This window comes from Pseudophryne corroboree, chromosome 9, assembly GCF_028390025.1.
Source record: "Pseudophryne corroboree isolate aPseCor3 chromosome 9, aPseCor3.hap2, whole genome shotgun sequence".
NCBI classification, from domain to species: domain Eukaryota; kingdom Metazoa; phylum Chordata; class Amphibia; order Anura; family Myobatrachidae; genus Pseudophryne; species Pseudophryne corroboree.
The window spans coordinates 396,302,566-396,326,293 of NC_086452.1; the positions used below are offsets into that span (position 1 = coordinate 396,302,566).

Sequence of the window (23,728 nt, forward strand, 5' to 3'; positions counted from 1 at the left end):
GTCCGGCGGCAGCGGCATGTAGGATCTCAAACCAGCCGCCGGTTCGTGAGCCAATCAGAGCTCGTGGACCGGCGGCTGGTTTAAGGTCCTACATGCCGCCGCCCGACATAGCTGCACTGTCCTCCCTCCCTGGCCCCTAACAGCTGAAACACGCCATCGCCAGACTGAGCACTAAAGGGCAGGAGAGGCGCACGCTGCGCTCTCCTCCCCTGACACACACAGCAGCAGCGGTGAGCAGCACAGTGGGGTGGGGGGCATGTGTGGGGTAATATGTATCTGTCACTGTGGGGCAATGTGTATCTGGCACTGTGGGGTAATATGTATCTGGCACCGTGGGGCATTTGTGTATCTGGCACTGTGGCGGAATATATGTGTATCTGGCACTGCACTATTGGGGGCATATGTGTATCACGTCCCATTATAATTTACACCACCAATTTTTTGGCGCACACGCCAGTACCACTAAGGGACATAACCACCGGGGGCATAACTACTGGGGGGGCAGGCTAATTTTTAAGTTGATAATTTTTGTATGGCCCCTGAAGGATTTTTTTGAATATCCAAATGGCCCTTGGTAGATAAAAGGTTCCCCGCCCCTACTTTAGATTGAGAGGTTTCATATGGTTTTGAACTAGTCCTATAACCATTATCAGAAGGAGCAAGAATTGCATCTCTGAGACAACTGCAGATGGAGGTAGTTGAATTCCCTAATGCTCAAGCAATAAAGAACGCTCAATACATTTACTCTACAGAAACCATGCAGGGGGAGGCAGTGAGTGACAGGGATAGGGTGACAGGGAGAACCAGTGAGTGACAGGAGTACAAGCATAATGTCCTGTGTGGGGTGGAGAATGGGGGCATGTACCTTGGTGGGAGCAGGAACACAGCGGTCTCTGCTCTGTCTGTGACCGGGGCCACCACCTCTTTTACTTTGCTTGGTTTGGCACTTGGTCAGGCAGACTCTGACAGTGACAGTTACACCGCTTGTGTGTCTTTAATTCACAGACAGCAGTGAATCAGAAATAATGTACAATTGCCTGTTAATTAGAGGCAGTAAGTGGCTGTGATCATCAGCGCTGATAGGTGGCAGTAGTCCTCTATCAGTCCAGCACACACAAGGTCAGCCCTGCCTCCACAAGGTAAGGGGGGGGGTCCATCAGACAGTGGGGCCTTTTCTGCTCTCTGCACTGGGCCATTCATCCAACATTGCTCAAAATGGTCTGTGCAGGGGCCAGGGGATAACTCATTACTGGTCTGGACAGGCAGCAGTGGGCCCTTTAGTCCTCAGGGGCCCCGTGCAATCCACCTGCTGCACCAGTGATAGTTCCGCCTCTGGCCACATCATATATACACCACAGACATAATGAACATTGTATGAGAAATGGCCTGATTCAGATGTGGTTGTAGTGAGCATCGCTGCTACTTACTTGGACACAGCAGCGAAGCTCAGATATGATAATACAGCAGGAGACATCTGGTATAAGTTGCCGCCTCCTACATGCATGTGTGATCCAGTGCTGCATCCGGGGATGCAGCATCAGATCACATGTGACACCATCAGCCTATGCAGATACAAGCGCAGTCACACACAGAACATAGGCATGCCCAAATCATTTTACTCAGCAGAGTCTGCTTGTGCGTCTTATCCACACAGCGATGCGAATAAGATGCATTTTTAGCAAATGTAATATTTGCCCTGTATAAGACAGATAGGGCCTAATTCAGAGTTGATCGCAGCAGCAAATTTGTTAGCAGTTAGACAAAACCATGTGCACTGCAGGTGGGGCAGATATAACATGTGCAGAGAGAGTTAGATTTGGGTGGGGTGTATTGAAACCGAAATCTAAATTGCAGTGTAAAAATAAAGCAGCCAGTATTTACCCTGCACAGAAACAAAATAACCCACCCAAATTTAACTGTCTCTGCACATGTTATATCTGTCACACCTGCACAGCACATGGGGGGTCATTCCGAGTTGATCGCTATCTGCCGTTGTTCGCAGCGCAGCGATCAAGCTAAAAATCAGCATTTCTGCGCATGCATATGGGCCGCAATGCACACACGTATCGTACGGGTACAAAGGCAATTTTTGCTGAAACGCGTTGAGCACTGCTACACAGTCACACACCTCGTTACAAGCTCCACTACCCGGCTGGAGAAGGGGATTCTTTCCATAACAAGAACTGTACGAGAATCCCGCACCATGTGACGCATCACGTGACGCGGTGAACCAGGAAGTGACAGACGGGACCCGAAGAAGGTGAGTGCAGCGGCTGCTGGACCTGCACGGGGACAGAGATGCCACGGACTGGGGGTGCAAGGACACCGGAGGACACGGGCACGGAAGCTGAGCCAGAACAGGCGCGCCGAACGCACCCCCGGCGGTAAGTGAAAGAACCAAGCCCGTTCACCCGTCTACTCACAGCGGTGCACACACAATACTGTCACTACAAGGGTCTGACAAGCAGGACGCCGCAAGAGTCAATTACCCCATGTATAGTGATCACCTCACACACAATGAAGAATTACATAGGTTACACACACCTATGGTAAAGGTGAACCCCTAAAAGGTACGCCTAACATTCACCCCATAGGGGTCCTCTGAGATAGAGTATACCATTTAGGAGGGTATACCACATAAAGGGTGGTCTGCAGGACACACCTGATAGTGACTTTTTTTAACGTTATTATTAAATTACAAAACTTATTTTACTGCACCGTTGGTTATCATTGGTCATTCATTGACAATACACATCACTATCATCACCCCTGATCAAACACTCATCTCTCCCTTCCACCCCCTAATTCCCTTGCCCTTCCCCACACACACCCTCCCATCCGAGTGCGCTGACCATACCCATTTAAAAATAAAGCAGCCAGTATTAACCCTGCACAGAAACAATATAACCCACCCAAATCTAACTGTCTCTGCACATGTTATATCTGTCACACCTGCACTGCACATGGGGGGTCATTCCGAGTTGATCGCTAGCTGCCGTTGTTCGCAGCGCATCGATCAGGCTAAAAATGGGCATTTCTGCGCATGTGTATGGGCCGCAATGCGCACGCACGTCGTACGGGTACAAAGCCCGTTGTGGTTGTGCACAGGTTTTAGTGAAGTTTTCAGTCACACATAGGGCACCCCCTAATGTCTTGCACCCCGATCTCACATGCCTGATGTAGAGATCGCCGAGCATACTGATCACTGTCCCCTCTGCGCGGCACCATGTCAGGACTGCATTACTGACCAGACGCCTGGGTTAATCAAGGGTGCCACTGCCACCGGCTTTCAAACTCCTGGCTCCACCTCCATGTACAAAAACAGCGTGATGTGATTACGTCATGCTGCTCACACGCCCACCCGCCACATACCCACCTCTCTCCTTCTATGCTATGCCAACGCCAACCACTGATGAGAAGCAGCATGCAGTCAGCGTTCCTCTTAGGAAGACAAATTTAATACTGGCAGGCAGTCGGCAGCAGCATTGACACGTCACTCATTTTTCCAGCAGCAGCAGTACTTGTCTGCTACTGTCAGTGTCAGTGAGTGACTAACTTGTAAGTAAGCTGCTGCAGCTTGCAGGGGAAAGAGAGGGGGAGCCAGACCAGGCTGAGGAGGAGCACTGTAATTGCAGTGAGTGCCATCAGGGGTGTTTGTTTGGTGCACACCACAACATCTGACAATATATCTGCTTTATTAGGATTGGTACAAGGGTGGATATTTTATATTGCGTTGACCGTCAATAGACACCCCTCCGACGGTGCACCCCCTAATAAAATGTGCGGCGCACGCCTATGCAGTCACACTGACGGCCGCAAGAAGATTGACAGGAAGGGGGCGTCTCTGGGTGTCAACTGACCGTTTTCAGGGAGTATTTGCAAAAACGCAGGCGTGTCTGAAAAAACGCAGGCGTGGCTGGGTGTTCGCTGGGTGGGTGTATGACGTAAAATCCGGACACAAATAGGCTGAAGTGATCGCAAGCGCTGAGCAGGTTCAGAGCTACTCTGAAACTGCACAAACTTTTTTTTTCAGAGCTCGGCTGCAAATGTGTGAAGGGGGTTGTCCCCTGCCTTCGTTCGTCGCGGCGGGCATCAGCACGGCGGCCTTCGGCGCGGTGGCGGGTAGGCCCCAGCTTGGAGGGACTTGCATCCGTAGGGATTCAAGCCCCTCCAATCCCGTCGCTGCATTTTGAATGGCGCGCCTAGGAGCTCGCGCCTTGGCCGCCAATGGGAAGACGCCGCAGCGAGCCAATCAGAGCTCGCCGCGTCATAGCTCCGCCCGCTCCCAGCGTCATATAAGAGACGCTGCAGAGCGGAGGGCTCAGTCGGACGCCGGACGGAGAAGAAAGAAGAGCTCCTGCAGAAGAAAGAAGATCTCCTACAGAAGACTGAAGACCGGGCGGCGACGGCAGCGGCGGCGGAGCCTGCAGTGCCGGCGGCAAGGACGACGAAGAGGAAGACGTCGGCGGAGGAAGGCGCCCAGCAGCGGAAGTCCGGCGGAGAGTGCTGCAGCGTGTGGAAAGCAAAAGAGCCAACGAAGCTCCCCGCTGCAGCCTCTCCCACCGAGACAGGTAGGCGGCCCTGGGCCACCTGCACTTATATTTAGTCCACCCTAGAGCACCAGGGACAGGCACTAGGCCTGCGGGGATAACCAGGCCCTCTCGGCCTGTGCCCACGGTAGTCAGGCCTCCTGCCTGTGCCCACAGTCCAGGCCTCCGGCCTGTGCCCCCACCGTCCAGGCCCTCCAGGCCCGTGCCCACCGTCCAGGCCCTCCAGGCCCGTGCCCACCGTCCAGGCCCTCCAGGCCCGTGCCCACCCTCCAGGCCTGTGCCCACAGTTCAGGCCTCCAGGCCTGTGCCCACAGTTCAGGCCTCCTGCCTGTGCCCACCGTCCAGGCCCTCCAGGCCTGTGCCCACAGTGCAGGCCTCCAGGCCTGTGCCCACAGTTCAGGCCTCCAGGCCTGTGCCCACAATTCAGGCCTCCGGCCTGTGCCCCTAGGTCAGGCCTCCTGCCTGCGCCCATACTTCAGGCCACGGGCCTGCGCCCATACTTCTGGCCACAGGCCTGCGCCCACACTCTAGCCCGTGCCCACACTCCAGGCCTGCGCCCTCATCCAGGCTTCCACCTACTGTATTTTATAGGACTTGGGGTGGTATTGTACCGTCCGGCCCAGGTAGGACCGGTTGCGGCAGCTCCCGAGGGGTTCGCAGTCGGTCGGCGTGAGGAGCCGGCTGGCCCCACGCTGTGTACAATACGAGGGATTAGAGAGCATAGAGTAACGTTCCTGTCCCACGCTCCTCTATTCTCCGGTAATCCGGAGTGGACGGCCGTCCGCTCTGGACCCCCGCTTGCGTCCTCAGTTAGGAGCGGAACGAAGTAGCTACTTACCAGTATCCGGTAAGTGGAATTCGTTATTCGGGGTTAACCTGTTGTACCGGGGAATTGTTCTACTGGCTTGTTGGTTAGCGAATGTGTTTAGTTAGTCCGGTCTCTGCTAGTTCGGAATAGAACCAGTAGCCTCAGTTGCTGAAGATAGTTTGCTCAGGTAGGCGTAGTTGGCTGTAAGTTGTTGTTTGCCGTTAGTGTAGCCTGCAGTTAGGGAGGCTGCTCTTCTTGCCCCAACAGGAGCGGAGAGGTGCGACCATCAAGGTGACCAGCGAGTCGGGAGTGAGTATTACTCTGTGTCTGTTTTGTCATCGTCCCCGTATACCGGTCGGGGGTTTGCTCACGGACGTGAGGACCCCTCTCACCACACAATGTGCATGAGTGCGAGTGTGTGAGAACTGGGTAGCTGAGGCCTTTCGGCCAGTGATGACCTTCTGCCCAGCCGGTGAAGGTCGCAGCTACCCCTGACGCGCCCTGTGCCTCCGACGGAGGTCGTCACGCACGTCTCAACCGGTACGTTCCTTCCTTTTAGGTTCTTCGTCGACCGCTGCAGGGAGGTGTTCGTGCCGGCGATCGATCCGGAAGGCGGAGTTCCCTGACGCTTCTGGGTATCTTTTGTGACGGGAGTTGCCACATGTGGGTGGAGTGACGACACCTGCACGGCAGCAGGCACTATATCACTGTCCGGGCCTGTTACATTTGCACCCACAGTGCCAGATACACAAATGATCCCACAGTGCCAGACACACAAATGCTCCCACAGTGCCAGATACACAAATGCCCCCACAGTGCCAGACACACAAATGCTCCCACAGTGCCAGACACACAAATGCTCCCACAGTGCCAGATACACATTGCCCCACAGTGCCAGATACACAAATGCCCCAACAGTGCCAGACACACAAATGCCCAGCCGGTGAAGGTCGCAGCTACCCCTGACGCGCCCTGTGCCTCCGACGGAGGTCGTCACGCACGTCTCAACCGGTACGTTCCTTCCTTCTAGGTTCTTCGTCGACCGCTGCAGGGAGGTGTTCGTGCCGGCGATCGATCCGGAAGGCGGAGTTCCCTGACGCTTCTGGGTATCGTTTGTGACGGGAGTTGCCACAGGTGGGTGGAGTGACGACACCTGCACGGCAGCAGGCACTATATCACTGTCCGGGCCTGTTACATTTGCACCCACAGTGCCAGATACACAAATGATCCCACAGTGCCAGACACACAAATGCTCCCACAGTGCCAGATACACAAATGCCCCCACAGTGCCAGACACACAAATTCTCCCACAGTGCCAGACACACAAATGCTCCCACAGTGCCAGATACACATTGCCCCCACAGTGCCAGATACACAAATGCCCCCACAGTGCCAGACACACAAATGCTCCCACAGTGCCAGATACACATTGCCCCACAGTGCCAGATACACAAATACCCTCACAGTGCCAGATACAAAAATGCCCCCACACATGCCCCCCCCAACTGTGCTGCTCATCGCTGCTGCTGTTCTGTCCTGCTGCTGCTCCATCCGGCGGCGGCGTGTCTCATCTGTCAGGGGTCAGAGCAGGGAGGAGAGCGCGGCTATGTCAGGCGGCGTGTTGGACCTCAAACCAGCCGTCGGTTCGTGAGCCAATCAGAGCTCGTGGACCGGCAGCGGCGGCTCCTGATTGGCTGCCGCTCCGCAAGCTCTGATTGGCTCACAAACCGGCAACTGGTTTGAGATCCTACCCGCCGCTGCCGCCGGACATAGCTGCGCTCTCCTCCCTGCCTTGACAGTTGAGAAACGCCGCCTCCGGACTGAGCGGCGATGTGTCTCGCTGACACACAGCAGTGGGAGGGCCAGAACAAACGGCTTTGCAGGCCTTATACGGCCCGCGGGTTGGAGGTTACCCACCCCTGAGGTAGACCATTCTCTGTTGGACTGCTGCACTGCTGGAGAGGAAGAAGCCGGAGAGACCTGTACAATCTGTTTCTCACAGTTTGAGATTGGAGAGAAAGTAGCAGTTCCATCCTGCCTCCATGTTTTCCATGCTCCATGCTTGGCTCAATGACTTCAGATTAACATCGTTTGCCCCCTGTGCCGTGCACTGTGCTTTGACTTCAACACATTTGGCCAGTCTCTATGAAAGATCCCAACAGCTACTAATCTACAGGTCAAGGCAGCATATAAAGCAATGTGACTGACAGGGCCGGCCCAAGCTTATTTTTTTTAGTAAGTAAACATCTATTTTGGCGCCCCTTGATGGGATAAAAGGGGTGTTGTCTTACAAGAAAGGGGTATGGCTACATAAGTGTACTCCCCGTGGTACAGGGTGATAGTGGGTGACAGGGAGATAATAGGTTACTGGTGAGGCAGGGGTGACAGGGAGATGGTGGGTGACTGAGGCAGGGTGACATTGAGATAGTTGGTGACTGATGTCCCCACAGTGCCAGATATACCCCCAGTGCAGATACACATGTCCCCACAGTGCCAGATATACCTCCAGTGCAGATACACATGTCCCCACAGTGCCAGATATACCTCCAGTGCAGATACACATGTCCCCACAGTGCCAGATATACCTCCAGTGCAGATACACATGTCCCCACAGTGCCAGATATACCTCCAGTGCAGATACACATGTCCCCACAGTGCCAGATATGTTATCAGTGCAGATACACATGCCCCCACAGCGCCAGATATACCTCCAGTGCAGATACACATGCCTCCATAGTGCCTCCCACACTGCTAGATATACCCCCAGTGCTGAAACACATGCCCCCACAGTGCCTCCCACAGTGCCAGATATACCTCCAGTGCTGATACACATACCCCCACAGTGCCAGATATGCCCCCAGTGCAGATACACATGCCTCCACAGTGCCTCCCACAGTGCCAGACATACCCTCCAACTGTACCTTTTTGGCAGGTACAGTACCTTTTTTCTGTGGTCTGTACCAATTTTTGACTCTCCAAAAGTCCATTGAAAGTATAGGAAAAATGGTGTGGCCACGCCCCCTTTACCCGTGGCCACGCCCCTTTCCTGATTTGTACCGATTTTTAGCTCTAAAATGTTGGAGGGTTTGGCCAGATATACCCCTAGTACTGAAACACATGCCCCCACATGCTGATACACATGCCCCCACAGTCAGTGGCGGATCCAGGGAGGGGGGGGGGCACTCGGGCCCGTGCCCCCCCTGTCGTTTGTGCCTCCGTCCCCAGTCCCCCGTCCGTCCGTCTCCCCCCCCTGCGCCTCACAGGCAGATGACGGGCGCCCGCTGAGATTGTGTTACCAGCGGGCGCCCGTCTCCCTGCACAGCGGCAGCCGGAGGCAGGAGCTCAGTACTGAGCTCCTGTCTCCGGCGCTGTCACTGTGCGGCGTGCGCTATGGGAGAGACGTCAGTCATGACGTCTCTCTCATAGTGCTGAGAAGAGGACGCCAGGAGGAGGAGGACTGCAGCGGTCTGGAAGCGGGAACGTGGCTTGGTAAGTATGTTCTCTTTTCTCTACCTCAGTGCAGCGGGGGCATCTACTGGGGGCAAACTAGGGGGGGACATTACTACTGGGGGCATCAACAAGGGACATTACTACTGGGTGGGGGGGCATTACTACTGGGGGCATTATTACTGGGGGAGCATCTACTGGGGGCATTACTACTGGGGGGCATCAACAAGGGGCATTACTACTGAGGGGCATCAACAAGGGCATTACTACTGGGGGGCATTACTACTGGGGGCATTATTACTGGGGGGGCATCTACTGGGGGCATTTTTACTGGGGGCATTATTACTGGGGGGCATCTGGGGGCATTACTACTGGGGGGTCATCTATTGGGGGCAAACTCCTAGGGGGCATTACTACTGGGGGCAAACTACTGGAGGACATTATTACTGGGGGGCATCTACTGGGGGCAAACTACCGGGGGACATTATTACTGGGGGGCATCTACTGGGGGCAAACTACTTGGGGACATTATTACTGGGGGGCCAACTACAAAGGGGCTAACTACTGGGGGAATACTACAGGAGGGCCAAACTACTGGGGGCATAACTACAGGGGCCAAACTACTGGGGGATAACTACAGGGGCCAAACTACTGGGGGCTAAACTACAAGGGGGGCATAACTACAGGGGCTAAACTACAAGCAGGCAAACTACTGGGGGCATTACCACTGGGAGGCTAAACTAAAGGGGGGGTAAACTACTGGGGTCATAACTGCAGGGGCATTACCACTGGGGGCATAACTACTAGGGCGCTAAATGACTGGGGGCATTACTACAGGCAACATTACTACTGGGGGAAATACGGGCATTGCATAAGGGGCACCACTACTATGGGGTCTATATGAGGGGCACTACCAGTACAGTGGACATTGCATAATGAGCGCTACAACTGTGGGCATTGTATAAGAAGCGCCACCTCACATGCACCGAAGCCGCACGCAAATGTACTTGCCCCTTCCATGGTGCCCCCCCTATCCTTTTCTTCTGGACCGCCCCTGCTAAGTAAAACTGGCTATTATATTTGAATGCATCACAATATGTTATCTGTTGCAATATTGGTGGTTAGTATAAAGCAGAGGTTCTCAAACTCGGTCCTCGGGGGCACACACAGTGCATGTTTTGCAGGTAACCCAGCAGGTGCACAGGTGTATTAATTACTCACTGACACATTTTAAAAGGTCCACAGGTGGAGCTAATTATTTCACTTGCGATTCTGTGAGGAGACCTGCAAAACATGCACTGTGTGTGCCCATGAGGACCGAGTTTGAGAACCTCTGGTATAAAGTAAAATTGCAGGCAGTGGCGGATCCAGGGGGGGGGCACTCGGGTCCGTGCCCCCCTGTCGTTTGTGCCTCCGTCCCCCGTCCGTCCGTCCGTCCCCCCGGCGCCGCACAGGGAGATGACGGGCGCCCGCTAAGATTGTGTTACCAGCGGGCGCCCGTCTCCCTGCACAGCGGCAGCCGGAGGCAGGAGCTCAGTATTGAGCTCCTGCCTCCGGCGCTGTCACTGTGCGGCGTGCGCTATGGGAGAGACGTCAGTCATGACGTCTCTCTCATAGTGCTGAGGAGAGGACGCCACGAGGAGGAGGACTGCAGCGGTCTGGAAGCGGGAACGTGGCTTGGTAAGTATGTTCTCTTTTCTCTACCTCAGTGCAGCGGGGGCATCTACTTGGGGCAAACTAGGGAGGGACATTACTACTGGGGGCATCAACAAGGGACATTATTACTGGGTGGGGGGGCATTACTACTGGGGGCATTATTACTGGGGGAGCATCTACTGGGGGCATTGCTACTGGGGGGCATCAACAAGGGCATTACTACTGGGGGGCATTACTACTGGGGGCACATCTACTGGGGGCATTACTATTTGGGGGTCATCTATTGGGGGCATTACTACTGGAGGCAGCTACTGGGGACATTTTTACTGGGGGCCATCTACTGGGGGCATTATTACTGGGGGGCATCTGGGGGCATTACTACTGGGGGGTCATCTATTGGGGGCAAACTCCCTGGGGGCATTACTACTGGGGGCAAACTACTGGAGGACATTATTACTGGGGGGCATCTACTGGGGGCAAACTACTGGGGGACATTATTACTGGGGGGCATCTACTTGGGGACATTATTACTGGGGGGCCAACTACAAAGGGGCTAACTACTGGGGGAATACTACAGGAGGGCCATACTACTGGGGGCATAACTACAGGGGCCAAACTACTGGGGGCTAAACTACAAGGGGGGCATAACTACAGGGGCTAAACTACAAGCAGGCGAACTACTGGGGGCATTACCACTGGGAGGCTAAACTAAAGGGGGGGTAAACTACTGGGGTCATAACTGCAGGGGCATTACCACTGGGGGCATAACTACTAGGGCGCTAAATGACCGGGGGCATTACTACAGGCAACATTACTACTGGGGGAAATACGGGCATTGCATAAGGGGCACCACTACTATGGGGTCTATATAAGGGGCACTACCAGTACAGTGGACATTGCATAATGAGCGCTACAACTGTGGGCATTGTATAAGAAGCGCCACCTCACATGCACCGAAGCCGCACGTAAATGTACTTGCCCCTGCCATGATGCCCCCCCCTATCATTTTCTTCTGGATCCGCCCCTGCCCACAGTGCCTCCAACCCCCCCCCCCCCAAAAAAAAAAAAGTGCTGCTCACCTGCTGCTGAGAGGGGAGGAGTGCGCAGCGTGCGCCTCTCCTACCCCTCCGTCTCCAGCATCGGTGTCTATCTTCAATTTGGCGCCGGCCCGTGAGCCAATCAGAGCTCGCGGTCCGGCAGCCAATCAGGAGCCTTAGCTGCCGGTCCGCGAGCTCTGATTGGCTCTCGGGCCGGCGCGGAATTTAAGATAGTCACTGCCACCGGAGACATCTGTGCGCGCCGGGTAGCACGCTTGCTGGCCACTGCTGCTGTAGAGAGTGAAGTCACTGTGACTCACTGTCTGCAGCAGCGCCCTCTATTGCCTGGCGCTCAACGCGTATGCGTCGGGCCGGCCCTGGTGACTGGCAACAACGAGGAATGACACAGTTAAATCTCTTTTAGATGATACATACAGTATCTCTGTTCCTGGAGCTGGGAGGTCTTTTGCTTCTGAGATTGTTGGACTGCAGCCTGCAGTGCTTTTTGACTACAGCCTTTGAATATTGTGTGGTTTGCTTTTCTCTTTCTTATTTTATTCCTTCTCTACCGCTTTCGATTTCTTCTTTGAGTCCTCCTTTGTTTATCCCTTCTAGGTCTTTCTCCCTCTTTTTTATTATTTTATTTTCTCTTCAGCTGTCTGTCTAATTTTTTTGTGCTCGATTTTGTCCCACTCCAGACTGGTCTGCCGGCCTTCTGCCAGGTATCTGACTGACATGAGGGTTCCCAAAGTCTTGGAAACGGGAATATTATTTTGGCCCTGTAGTGACGCCATGAAGTGACCAGCGTTATGACGTCACTGGGTCCGCGACCAATCACAGACAGGTGGGGGAGTGGCTTTGCAGCCAATCCCTCACCGTTATTGCGGTCAGGACCCACAGATGACCACCGGGACACTCCCGCTGATGCACCGGACCTGCCACAGACCCCCGGGACCTCCCCACTGGCACACCGGACATGCCGCAGACACGCCCGGAACCCCTGCTCCAGACCCGCTGAGGACCCCCAGGACCCATCCTGATAACAGGTATTCTGTTATCCTGAAAAATCCCATATCTGAAATGCTCCTGGTCTCCTGGTCTCGAGCACTCTGCATATGGGATACTCGACCTGTATAAAAATGAACAGAAATAAAAGCTGGGGATTACCCCCCCCCCAAAAAAAACAAAAAAAACGACTCTGGGCAGCCACCTCATGGGTGTGTTGGAAGAGCTGCTAAGCTGCTAATTATTTTTAAAATGTGGACAGTTACATCCAACTCATTGATAACTCAATAAGTAAAGGGCCCCATACACTAGAACGATTATGCCCGATTTCAGCCCAATTCGGTCATTCGGGCCGATATATTGGGTGAAATCGGGCATTTTGTCTGTGTTTCCGTTCCGATGCACGGTCCCGCGAGCGTCGGTTCGACTCCTCTAGGTCGTTAGTGCTGCACTCGTGATATGTCGGTTCCCGCAGGCATGGCTGGGATCGCATACGATATATCGCATGCAAAATTTACCAAATTGTATGGAATGTATGGTAGCTCCCGGGAGAGTACAAGGGAAATCGCCTCCGACTTCAGCCTCAGACATATTGTTGTAGTGTATGGGGCCCTTTAAACTAAGGCAACGCGGGTACTTCAGCTAGTAATTTATAATTCTTAATTAATCTTATAAAGAATAACAGTAACTAAGAAGAGGAAAAAGAAGAAATACAAGGCAGGAAGTAGAAAGGGAAGGAGAGAGGATAGAAAAGGGATAAGGGAGGGGTCCGCCATGGAGTAAAAAAAAAGAAAAAAAGTCTGTGGCTCATGAATATAGGGGAGAAGAATGGATTGAATCAAAGGACTAAGGAATGTAATGAAGCATGTAATGAAGTCCGAGTTCAGTGGCCGTGCGTTTTTTTAAAGGGGCAAGCATTCACATGACTAAACTATGCCCTGTAAATGATTGCCTCTTTAAAAAATGTTAGAGTCGTCCGGCATCCTGCATAGCCCCTCAACTCAGACTTCATTACATCCCGGCCCATATGTCTTGTGGGATCACGGACTTGGAAGTCTAATGCTAGGTACACAATATACAATAATTGGGAAGATTTGCCAATAATCGGGTTTTTGGCAAAATTTATTATGTAGTGTGTATGAAGGATCGTTTCGGCGTTTCACTGATAATTCTGGAAAAGCTTGCCACACACGAGCGATCGATTTTGTGATCTGTCGTCCCACCAAACCAAAAATCTTGGCCAAAAACTCACGAAATCGAGCAGTGTGTGTGCATTCTCAATAATCTGCCCAAATGTCCTATGTTTTCCTGTCACTATGCCATCTGCCTTGTGGGCAAATGCCATGTGATATGGCAGAAATTCAGTAACTTTAACTGTGTAGCTCAAATATTAGTGCCTACAATGTACAAAAAAATTGACCGACTGTCGGGCCGACCCAAAAAATCTAACAGTGTGTACTTAGCTTTATAGTCAGCTGAGGACTTCTATTCCAACCAAGGGAAACAGGTGCTAGAAAAATCACAAGGTTTGGCTGTTGAAGCAACCAAGATGACATAAAATAATCAATCTTATAGAACCATTCCTTGCATGTGTAAATGAATAAGCTGCATTACCAAGATGCCGGAGTAATTATTTTTTTTATATTTCTGCACCGGTATCGAAGACTGAGTAACCAAAATCTGCTCCAAAGTGGTAATAACATTAGCCCAGAAATTTGATAAATGAGGGCAATCCCACCAGACATGACACAGGGAACCTAGGGCAGAGGAAGATCTCCAACACGAACCAGGGTTGGAGAGATACATAACATGAATAACATGAAGCAAAGAGAGGTATCTGTACCATCTCATCAAGATCTTGTACTGTGTCCCTTAAGAAAATCAGTCTTCCACTCCAGGTCGGATAAGAAAAGGCCCATGTCATTTCCCAGGCTTTGGCATAGGTCAGAATGGGGGTAGTCCAGTTAACCAAAAGTACCACAGTAACATAGTAATTGAGGTTGAATAGAGGAAAAATGCCCATCGTGTTCAACCTGTATTAAGTTGTGTTGATTATAATGTACCTGCTGAAGTAATGTTTTATGACTAGTTAACTATAAATCATGTTACACCCAGATTAACAACGTCAATATTTAAAATGTTATAACCTTGTATATCATTTCCAATCAGAAATGTATCCAATCCTTTTTTAAATGCATTTACAGAGTCCGCCATTACTACTTTCCCTGGCAGTGAATTCCAAATCCTTATTGCCCTAACAGTGAAGAACCCTTTCCTCTTTTGCGTATGGAATTTTCTCTCCTCCAGCCTCAGCGAGTGCCCACCTTTGTAATTGTCCTTTACATATTCAGTGATCGCAAAAACGCGCTATAGCGCGTTTTTTACCCCAAAATGAGGACTGGGGACTCACTTTGTAAGAATGGGCGGGTCCCCGGGGACGCGCTCCGCTGAAATTGCTCTCTGGCGCCTGATTGGTTACTAGCTAACTTTTCTCTGACCTTATTGGTCAGAAGTCAGCGGCGGCTGCTGCTGCTGCTGGGCGGGAAGATGCGGTGCCGGGAGTCAGACAGGAACACGCTGAGAGGACTGACAGGAAGCTGCAGCGCGGCGCTCCCGGGCTTGATCCACACTTCTCACCCTCTCCCCGGCTGCACTAGTCCACGGGAGGGGAGAGCCCGCTAGATTACAGATGATACGGGAGATGCCGGAGCCGCCGCAAGATGACATCACCCAGCAGAGTGATGAAGTCGGACCCGCCACCTGTGAACAAATCCCTGCTCAGAGCTGGCAGGGTAGAGGTAATTTAGCTGAGCCAGTGTGCGGGGCCAGGCAGAAACTGAACAGCAGCAGGCTAATGCTGTCTTAACAGTGTCTGCCAGCCCAGTGTTTCCACCTTCCCTCCCCAACCAGCCCACTGTGTTTTCTCACTGCCCTCCCATCTAGAACCACCCTGTCAGTCCAGATACACTGATTCCCCTCCCTAACTCAGCCCAGTGTTACCTCCTCACACCCCTATATCTCTGCCCCTCTACCTGGCGCAGTGTGTATAACGTGCTCTGCCTGGCGCAGTGTGTGTAACGTGCTCTACCTGGCTCGGTGTGTATAACGTGCTCTACCTGGCGCAGTGTGTATAACATGCTCTGCCTGGCTCAGTGTGTATAACGTGCTCTACCTGGCGCAGTGTGTATAACGTGCTCTGCCTGGCTCAGTGTGTATAACGTGCTCTACCTGGCGCGGAGTGTATAACGTGCTCTGCCTGGCTCGGTGTGTATAACGTGCTCTACCTGGCGCAGTGTGAATAACGTGCTCTACCTGGCGCAGTGTGTATAACGTGCTCTACCTGGCGCAGTGTGAATAACGTGCTCTACCTGGCGCGGTGTGTATAACGTGCTCTGCCTGGCTCGGTGTGTATAACGTGCTCTACCTGGCGCAGTGTGAATTACGTGCTCTACCTGGCGCAGTGTGTATAACGTGCTCTACCTGGCGCAGTGTGTATAACGTGCTCTACCTGGCGCAGTGTGTATAACGTGCTCTGCCTGGCTCAGTGTGTATAATGTGCTCTACCTGGCGCGGTGTGTATAACGTGCTCTGCCTGGCTCGGTGTGTATAACGTGCTCTACCTGGCGCGGTGTGTATAACGTGCTCTGCCTGGCTCGGTGTGTATAACGTGCTCTACCTGGCGCAGAGTGAATAACGTGCTCTACCTGGCGCGGTGTGTATAACGTGCTCTACCTGGCGCAGTGTGTATAACGTGCTCTACCTGGCGCAGTGTGTATAACGTGCTCTGCCTGGCTCAGTGTGTATAACGTGCTCTACCTGGCGCGGTGTGTATAACGTGTTCTGCCTGGCTCGGTGTGTATAACGTGCTCTGCCTGGCTCGGTGTGTATAACGTGCTCTACCTGGCGCAGTGTGTATAACGTGCTCTACCTGGCTCGGTGTGTATAACGTGCTCTACCTGGCGCAGTGTGTGTAACGTGCTCTACCTGGCGCAGTGTGTGTAACGTGCTCTACCTGGCTCAGTGTGTATAACGTGCTCTGACTGGCTCAGGGTGTGTAACGTGCTCTACCTGGCGCAGTGTGTGAAACGTGCTCTACCTGGCGCAGTGTGTATAACGTGCTCTACCTGGCGCAGTGTATATAACGTGCTCTGCCTGGCTCAGTGTGTATAACGTGCTCTACCTGGCGCGGTGTGTATAACGTGCTCTGCCTGGCTCAGTGTGTATAACGTGCTCTACCTGGCGCGGTGTGTATAACTTGCTCTACCTGGCGCAGTGTGTATAACGTGCTCTACCTGGCTCGGTGTGTATAACGTGCTCTACCTGGCGCGGTGTGTATAACGTGCTCTACCTGGCGCATTGTGTGTAACGTGCTCTACCTGGCGCAGTGTGAATAACGTGCTCTACCTGGCGCGGTGTGTATAACGTGCTCTGCCTGGCTCGGTGAGTATAACGTGCTCTACCTGGCGCAGTGTGAATTACGTGCTCTACCTGGCGCAGTGTGTATAACGTGCTCTACCTGGCGCAGTGTGTATAACGTGCTCTACCTGGCGCAGTGTGTATAACGTGCTCTGCCTGGCTCAGTGTGTATAACGTGCTCTACCTGGCGCGGTGTGTATAACGTGCTCTGCCTGGCTCGGTGTGTATAACGTGCTCTACCTGGCGCGGTGTGTATAACGTGCTCTGCCTGGCTCGGTGTGTATAACGTGCTCTACCTGGCGCAGAGTGAATAACGTGCTCTACCTGGCGCGGTGTGTATAACGTGCTCTACCTGGCGCAGTGTGTATAACGTGCTCTACCTGGCGCAGTGTGTATAACGTGCTCTGCCTGGCTCAGTGTGTATAACGTGCTCTACCTGGCGCGGTGTGTATAACGTGCTCTGCCTGGCTCGGTGTGTATAACGTGCTCTGCCTGGCTCGGTGTGTATAACGTGCTCTACCTGGCGCAGTGTGTATAACGTGCTCTACCTGGCTCGGTGTGTATAACGTGCTCTACCTGGCGCAGTGTGTGTAACGTGCTCTACCTGGCGCAGTGTGTGTAACGTGCTCTACCTGGCTCAGTGTGTATAACGTGCTCTGACTGGCTCAGGGTGTGTAACGTGCTCTACCTGGCGCAGTGTGTGAAACGTGCTCTACCTGGCGCAGTGTGTATAACGTGCTCTACCTGGCGCAGTGTATATAACGTGCTCTGCCTGGCTCAGTGTGTATAACGTGCTCTACCTGGCGCGGTGTGTATAACGTGCTCTGCCTGGCTCAGTGTGTATAACGTGCTCTACCTGGCGCGGTGTGTATAACTTGCTCTACCTGGCGCAGTGTGTATAACGTGCTCTGCCTGGCTCAGTGTGTATAACGTGCTCTACCTGGCGCGGTGTGTATAACTTGCTCTACCTGGCGCAGTGTGTATAACGTGCTCTACCTGGCTCGGTGTGTATAACGTGCTCTACCTGGCGCGGTGTGTATAACGTGCTCTACCTGGCGCATTGTGTGTAACGTGCTCTACCTGGCGCAGTGTGTGTAACGTGCTCTACCTGGCGCAGTGTGTGTAACGTGCTCTACCTGGCTCAGTGTGTATAACGTGCTCTGACTGGCTCAGTGTGTGTAACGTGCTGTACCTGGCGCAGTGTGTGTAATGTGCTCTACCTGGCGCAGTGTGTGAAACGTGCTCTACCTGGCGCAGTGTGTGTAACGTGCTCTACCTGGCGCAGTGTGTGTAACGTGCACTACCTGGCACAGTGTGTGTAACGTGCTCTACCTGGCTCAGTGTGTATAACGTGCTCTACCTGGTGCAATGTGCATATTGTCAGCTACCTGGTGCAATATGTATAATATGCTCTGCCTGGCGCTAAGTATATAACGTGCTCTGCCTGGCACTAATAACGTGCTCTGCCTGGCGCTAATAACGTGCTGTACCTGGAGCAATATGTATAACGTGCTCTACCTGGTGCAGTGTGTATAGGAGGTTCTACCTGGTGCAATGTGTATAAGCGGCACTACTGTGTGGTATAATGTGAATTGGTACTATTATGTGGCCACGCCCCTTCTCCATTAAGCCATGCCCCTAATTTTTTGCGCGCGCCTTCGGCGCGCACTGCCTATACTTAAGGTTCTGGGAGATGGAGAATCGATTCACTTTCTGCCAAGGGGCACCAAAATGTCTAGTTACAGCTCTGGTGCAGGGTGTCCTGCATGCTACACAGCCCAGCAGCACTGTCACCCCCATCCCACCACCTTGCAACAAGATTAAGATTAATAAAAACCTTCATTCCGATGGGACCCAGAAAAGGACCGGTAGGACCCCAACTTTTAAAAGTGAGGGGTCCCTGCGACCCACTTTTTTTTGGCCTCAGCGCGATCACTGCATATTTGAAGATATTAATAATGTCTCCTCTTAGATGCCTCTTTTCCAGTGTATACATATTCAACCTAGTAAGCCTTTCCTCCAGTCCCTCTAGCCCTTTAATCAATTTAGTAGCTTGTCTTTGAACCCTTTCGAGTTCACCAATATCTTTTTTATACAGTGGTGCCCAAAACTGAACACAATATTCCAGGTGCGGACGTACCAATGATTTATACAGCTGCAGGATTACATCCTCATCCCTTGTCTCAATTCCCCATTTTATGCACGCTAGCACCTTACTTGCCTTTTTTACTGCACTTTCACATTGTGTACGGTTATTAAGCCTATTATCAATGAGTACTCCCAAATCCTTTTCCAATATTGTTACCTCTAGACTTTCCCCATTTAATATGTAGGATGCAAGTTTGATTTTAGTCCCGAAATGCATAACCTTGCATTTTTCTATATTGAACCTCATTCTCCATTTAAACGCCCAGGTTTCCAAATTAATTACCCTACACAGTTTAGTATCATCTGCAAAGATTGACACTGTGCTTTCCAGGCCTATTTCTAGGTCATTGATAAATATGTTGAACAGTAGTGGCCCGAGTACGAACCCTTGTGGTATTCCGCTGACTACTGGGGTCCAGCTTGAGGACTTCCCGTTGACCACTACTCGCTGTACCCTGTTATTCAGCCAGTTACTTATCCATGTGCAAACAGTTTTTCCTAGGCCAAGCTCATTTAATTTGATGATCAGTCTCCTGTGAGGCACTGTATCGAAGACTTTTGCAAAATCTAAGTAGACCACATCCACTGCTTTTCCCTGGTCAAGATTATTGCTCACTTCCTGGTAGAAGCTAATTAAGTTAGTTTGACATGATCTGTCCCTCACAAATCCATGCTGGTTTTTGCTAATAATCATAGCGGTCTGTAGATACTCCTGTATGCTATCCCTTAGAATTCCTTCCAATATTTTCCCCACTATAGACGTCAAACTAACCGGTCTGTAGTTACCCGGATGATTTTTGGATCCCTTTTTAAATAATGCCACTACCTCAGCTATAGTAACTGGTAAAGAGCAGATACCGCGTGGGAGAGAGATTGTGGCGAGATGCAGAGTGTCTCGAGAGAGCTAAGATCCCTCTTGGCAAGGGCTGTTCTATTTGCTGAACTTAGAAAATGGGGAACTTATGGAGGGAGGGTTATGGGAAGGGGAAGGGTTAGAGTGAATTCATTTCATTCAAAATGTTGGGATTATGGTGGTCAGGATTCCGCTGTCGGTATTCTGACTGCTGGCACCCCATACTCAACCCCACTTAAATATCCCTACCAGACCCCATATACAGTATATATAAAAAGAAGTAAAATTGACCTCAGTGTCCTATATGATTCCTAACATGCCGGCTAGCATGTTTATATAAAGAATAGACGGCACTAAAGGACTTTTAAAGTGAAAGTATATTGTGAGCAACGTTAGCAACATTTGTGAGGCTTTGTTGACAATATACTTTGTCACTTTAAAAGTCCTTGAGTGTTGTCCCTTTTCTCTGTATATGTATAATGATGCAATTCACCCCAACCCACCTGCATCTCACCTCTGGTAGGTTGGGTGGGGGGCAGGGTTTGCATGTTAGGGGGCACTAGGCTGAAGCTTTGCCTAGGGTGCAGAGAGATCTTGCACCAGCCCTGGGATCAGTGCATTTCAAGGAGCAAGCCACCCAAGAGGCTCTTCTGTAAACTAGAAGTAGGTCTGTGTTTGCAGAAACACAGATACCTCTGCAGAGGTACAGTACTGTGCAAATGTGTAACCATCACGTTACAAACTTACAGTAACACTTTAAATGAATACGTTTTTCCCTTTGTTTACATACAATACTTCTTAAATGAAATGAAATATAAAGACGAGGACCTGATCTCCATAAGTTATAGCTGGTCCAAGAGACTTTGCAGAGAATGGTTGCACAGTGTTCAGCACAGCAATAGAACACTACTATTTATGAACCATCTCCACCACTTCATCTATTTCCAATAAACTCACTTTGCAAAATGACATGTTTTGTCACACAATGAGATGCATCAGTATGCCTGCTTCATACTCTACAAGTAATACCCTCTCCCCGCCAAACTGTGGCCAGTGCAAATATCTGCCCCTCTGCAAAGCCCATCACTGTGCTCCAAAGTTAACACCCAGGCACTGTGGCGGAAATCCAGGAGCACCCATGCTAACCCAGCCACACAGTGCAACTAAATAGTCATTTTCTCTGTGTCTCAGTCGTTATAATAAAATTATGATACGGATAATTATAATCCCCCCCAAAAAAAACAAAGTTCAGCTCTACCTGTATCCAGCCAGGTCGTCAATGAGCAGACTGGAGAAAGTGGTGTAGCCCAGATCAAGTATGGTCCGAATGGCTGGGTGGAGGAGATGAAGATTCTTACTGATCTCATTTCTTGCTTGGACAAAGCTCTGATGCCAAGGTTTGGAGAAATCCAGACCCCTGAAATACAACACAATGCAATATAATGTAATATCAGATGATTAGGGAGCTTCACCTGTCATGTAATGAAATTCAATGCATTTGTGCAATTATTATTATTACTATTATTGAAAATAGGACTTACACACTGTTCTGTAACATGTCTAGTTATGGGAAGTAAAAATGTATTTAGGTGGAGACACTACTTGTGTTGTAATCAATGCACCCCAATATTTTATTTTGCACTTACAATAAAGTACATACTGCCTTGGTGTCTTCTTTGACTTAGGACCCTCCTTTGATCTAGTCATGTTACATGCATTCAGTAAGTATCTCTGAAATATGCACATATCTCAAACGAGACACTGAAAAACTTGTATTCATGCTTTCATAATGTACCATGTTAACTATTCTTGCAATTCCCTTTTTCTCACATTATATACAGGAAAGGTAATTTGGCGATTAATACTACAGATATTCTGAACTTACAAGACAACGTTAGGCACGGCTTACAAATGTGAGCTGAAACTGTGCTAGATTTTTATTAAAATATATATATATTATAAACAGTATTTGCCTCTATTACAAAACTGAACCGACATATGTTAATGAATGTTCCTTAGTGAATTGTATTGTATGATGTTACTCACGTAGGAAATTCAGGCAAGAGACCAGATTCTTCTTCCAACCCTTTCACCTCTGGTTTCACTAGAATACTTTTTACTGAACAGTGGAAAGAGAAGAGGAAATATACTATGAGACTTTTCAAGGAAACACTGAAGTTATAACAGATGAGCAGATCAATGAAGAAACTGAAGTTAACATAATATTCCCCATTTCTAAAAATGTCAGTGTCAGAACTGACTGCTGATTGGTTGATATGATTTACTGAACACTTGTGGTACATAACCCTTTCCCACACTTTACGGAGCTTCCCCCTATCCCTTTAACGCCATGCTGGCTTTCTCATTGAAACTTGTGCTATTACAAGTCTTGCTGACCACTCTGGCTTACCGATAAATCCCTTTCTCCGATTCCACAGGGGACACTGGAGAGCAGTTACAATGGGGATATAGTAGGCAGTAACTGGGAGCTGGCACTTTAAAACTTTAACAATGTGGCTAGCTCCTCCCCTACAATGTCCCCCCTCCAAGCCAGTCTACCTAAAACTGTGCCCGAGGAGAGCTGGAAGAGACCAACGTTAAAATGGAGGAGGTTAACTAAGCCATGTAAACCAGGATAACACCAAGTAAACCTGGAAACCTATAACCGTAGAGAAAGGTTAACATGACTAAAACAAGCAGTCATACAGTGACCTGCAAACAGAGAAGTGAAGCAGGAGGAAACAGCGCTGGGTGGGCGTCCAGTGTCCCCTGTGGAATCGGAGAAAGGGATTTATCGGCAAGTACCAAAATCCTGATTTCTCCCTCATCCACTGGAGAGCAGTTACAATGGGGATGTCCCAGAGCTCCCAAGATGGGAGGGAGAGCGCTGACAGTCCTGCAAAACCGCCCAGCCAAACTGTGACGCAGAGGCCGCAAAAGTGTCAAACCTGTAAAACGTGAGAAACGTATATCTGTCAGTATCTGGAGCCTTACCTCTGGCGGGGGCTGCCGTGCCGGTGGTTGGCGCAGCTGCGGCAACAGGGAACTGCTGGCGGCGAGTCCTCCTGGATGGGTGTGCGACTTCCGAGGGCCGGGGGTCCGGAGAGCCGGGCGCTGTAGCAGGAGTTGCTGCAGCAGGGTCCTCTAGTGTGACACAGCCTCAGTGTGTCAGAGGCCAGATCTGGGGTAAAGCTGTGTACTACAGCTGAGTATGTCTCCTGTGCTGGGGGCAGCCATGTTGGAGAGCAGAGAATTGCCAAGGATGTTGCCACTCGGTATCCAGCCAATCCTGTGTGATTTCCCATTACAAAAGGGGGCTGGCCCAGAGGGAGAGTGACAGTGCTTCAAGTTAATTTCCTGTGAAAGGTTCTCTAGCTCTGTGCTCCCAGGTTGCTTCTGGTGTCCTGGTCCTGGTTGCACTCATCCGTCGGTACTCTAACACTGCTGCAGTCCTGTTGTCTAAGCCCGTCGCCACTCGTGGAAGCACTCACGGTTCCCCAGGTCGTAGAGGTGCTTCGGGTGCCCTTGAAAAAGGCTCTTCAAGAGCAGAAACGCGTTGGATGTTTTTGGGACAGACTGCAGCAGACCAGAAAATTGGTGGAAGTGTCCAAGAGTCTGGGAGCCAGGGGATAGACGGTGCTGTTTTCCCGGGAGGTACCTGTTTACTAAATCCCACAAGCGATTCAGGGTAGCCTTTATTGGTCACCCCACACATTCTGGTACGCAAATTTGCCCCACACATGGTGGTGAAACTGCTTGTACTATTTTAATTACCTTTTTAATTGTTATCAATAAAACTGTACTTCAC

At 51.0% G+C, this 23,728-nt stretch overlaps 1 protein-coding gene across 1 annotated transcript in view; it reads right to left on the minus strand.

Moving 5' to 3' along the window:
* Positions 1 to 23,728, minus strand: part of DNAH12 (dynein axonemal heavy chain 12) — a 320,238-nt gene that overhangs the window by 272,959 nt on the left and 23,551 nt on the right. The window contains exons 6-7 of the mRNA XM_063940858.1: positions 21,967 to 22,039; positions 21,179 to 21,337 (exon numbers count right to left, since the gene is read on the minus strand). Of these exons, the coding sequence (XP_063796928.1) occupies positions 21,179 to 21,337; positions 21,967 to 22,039 (232 nt within the window). The remainder of the gene's footprint in view (positions 1 to 21,178; positions 21,338 to 21,966; positions 22,040 to 23,728) is intronic.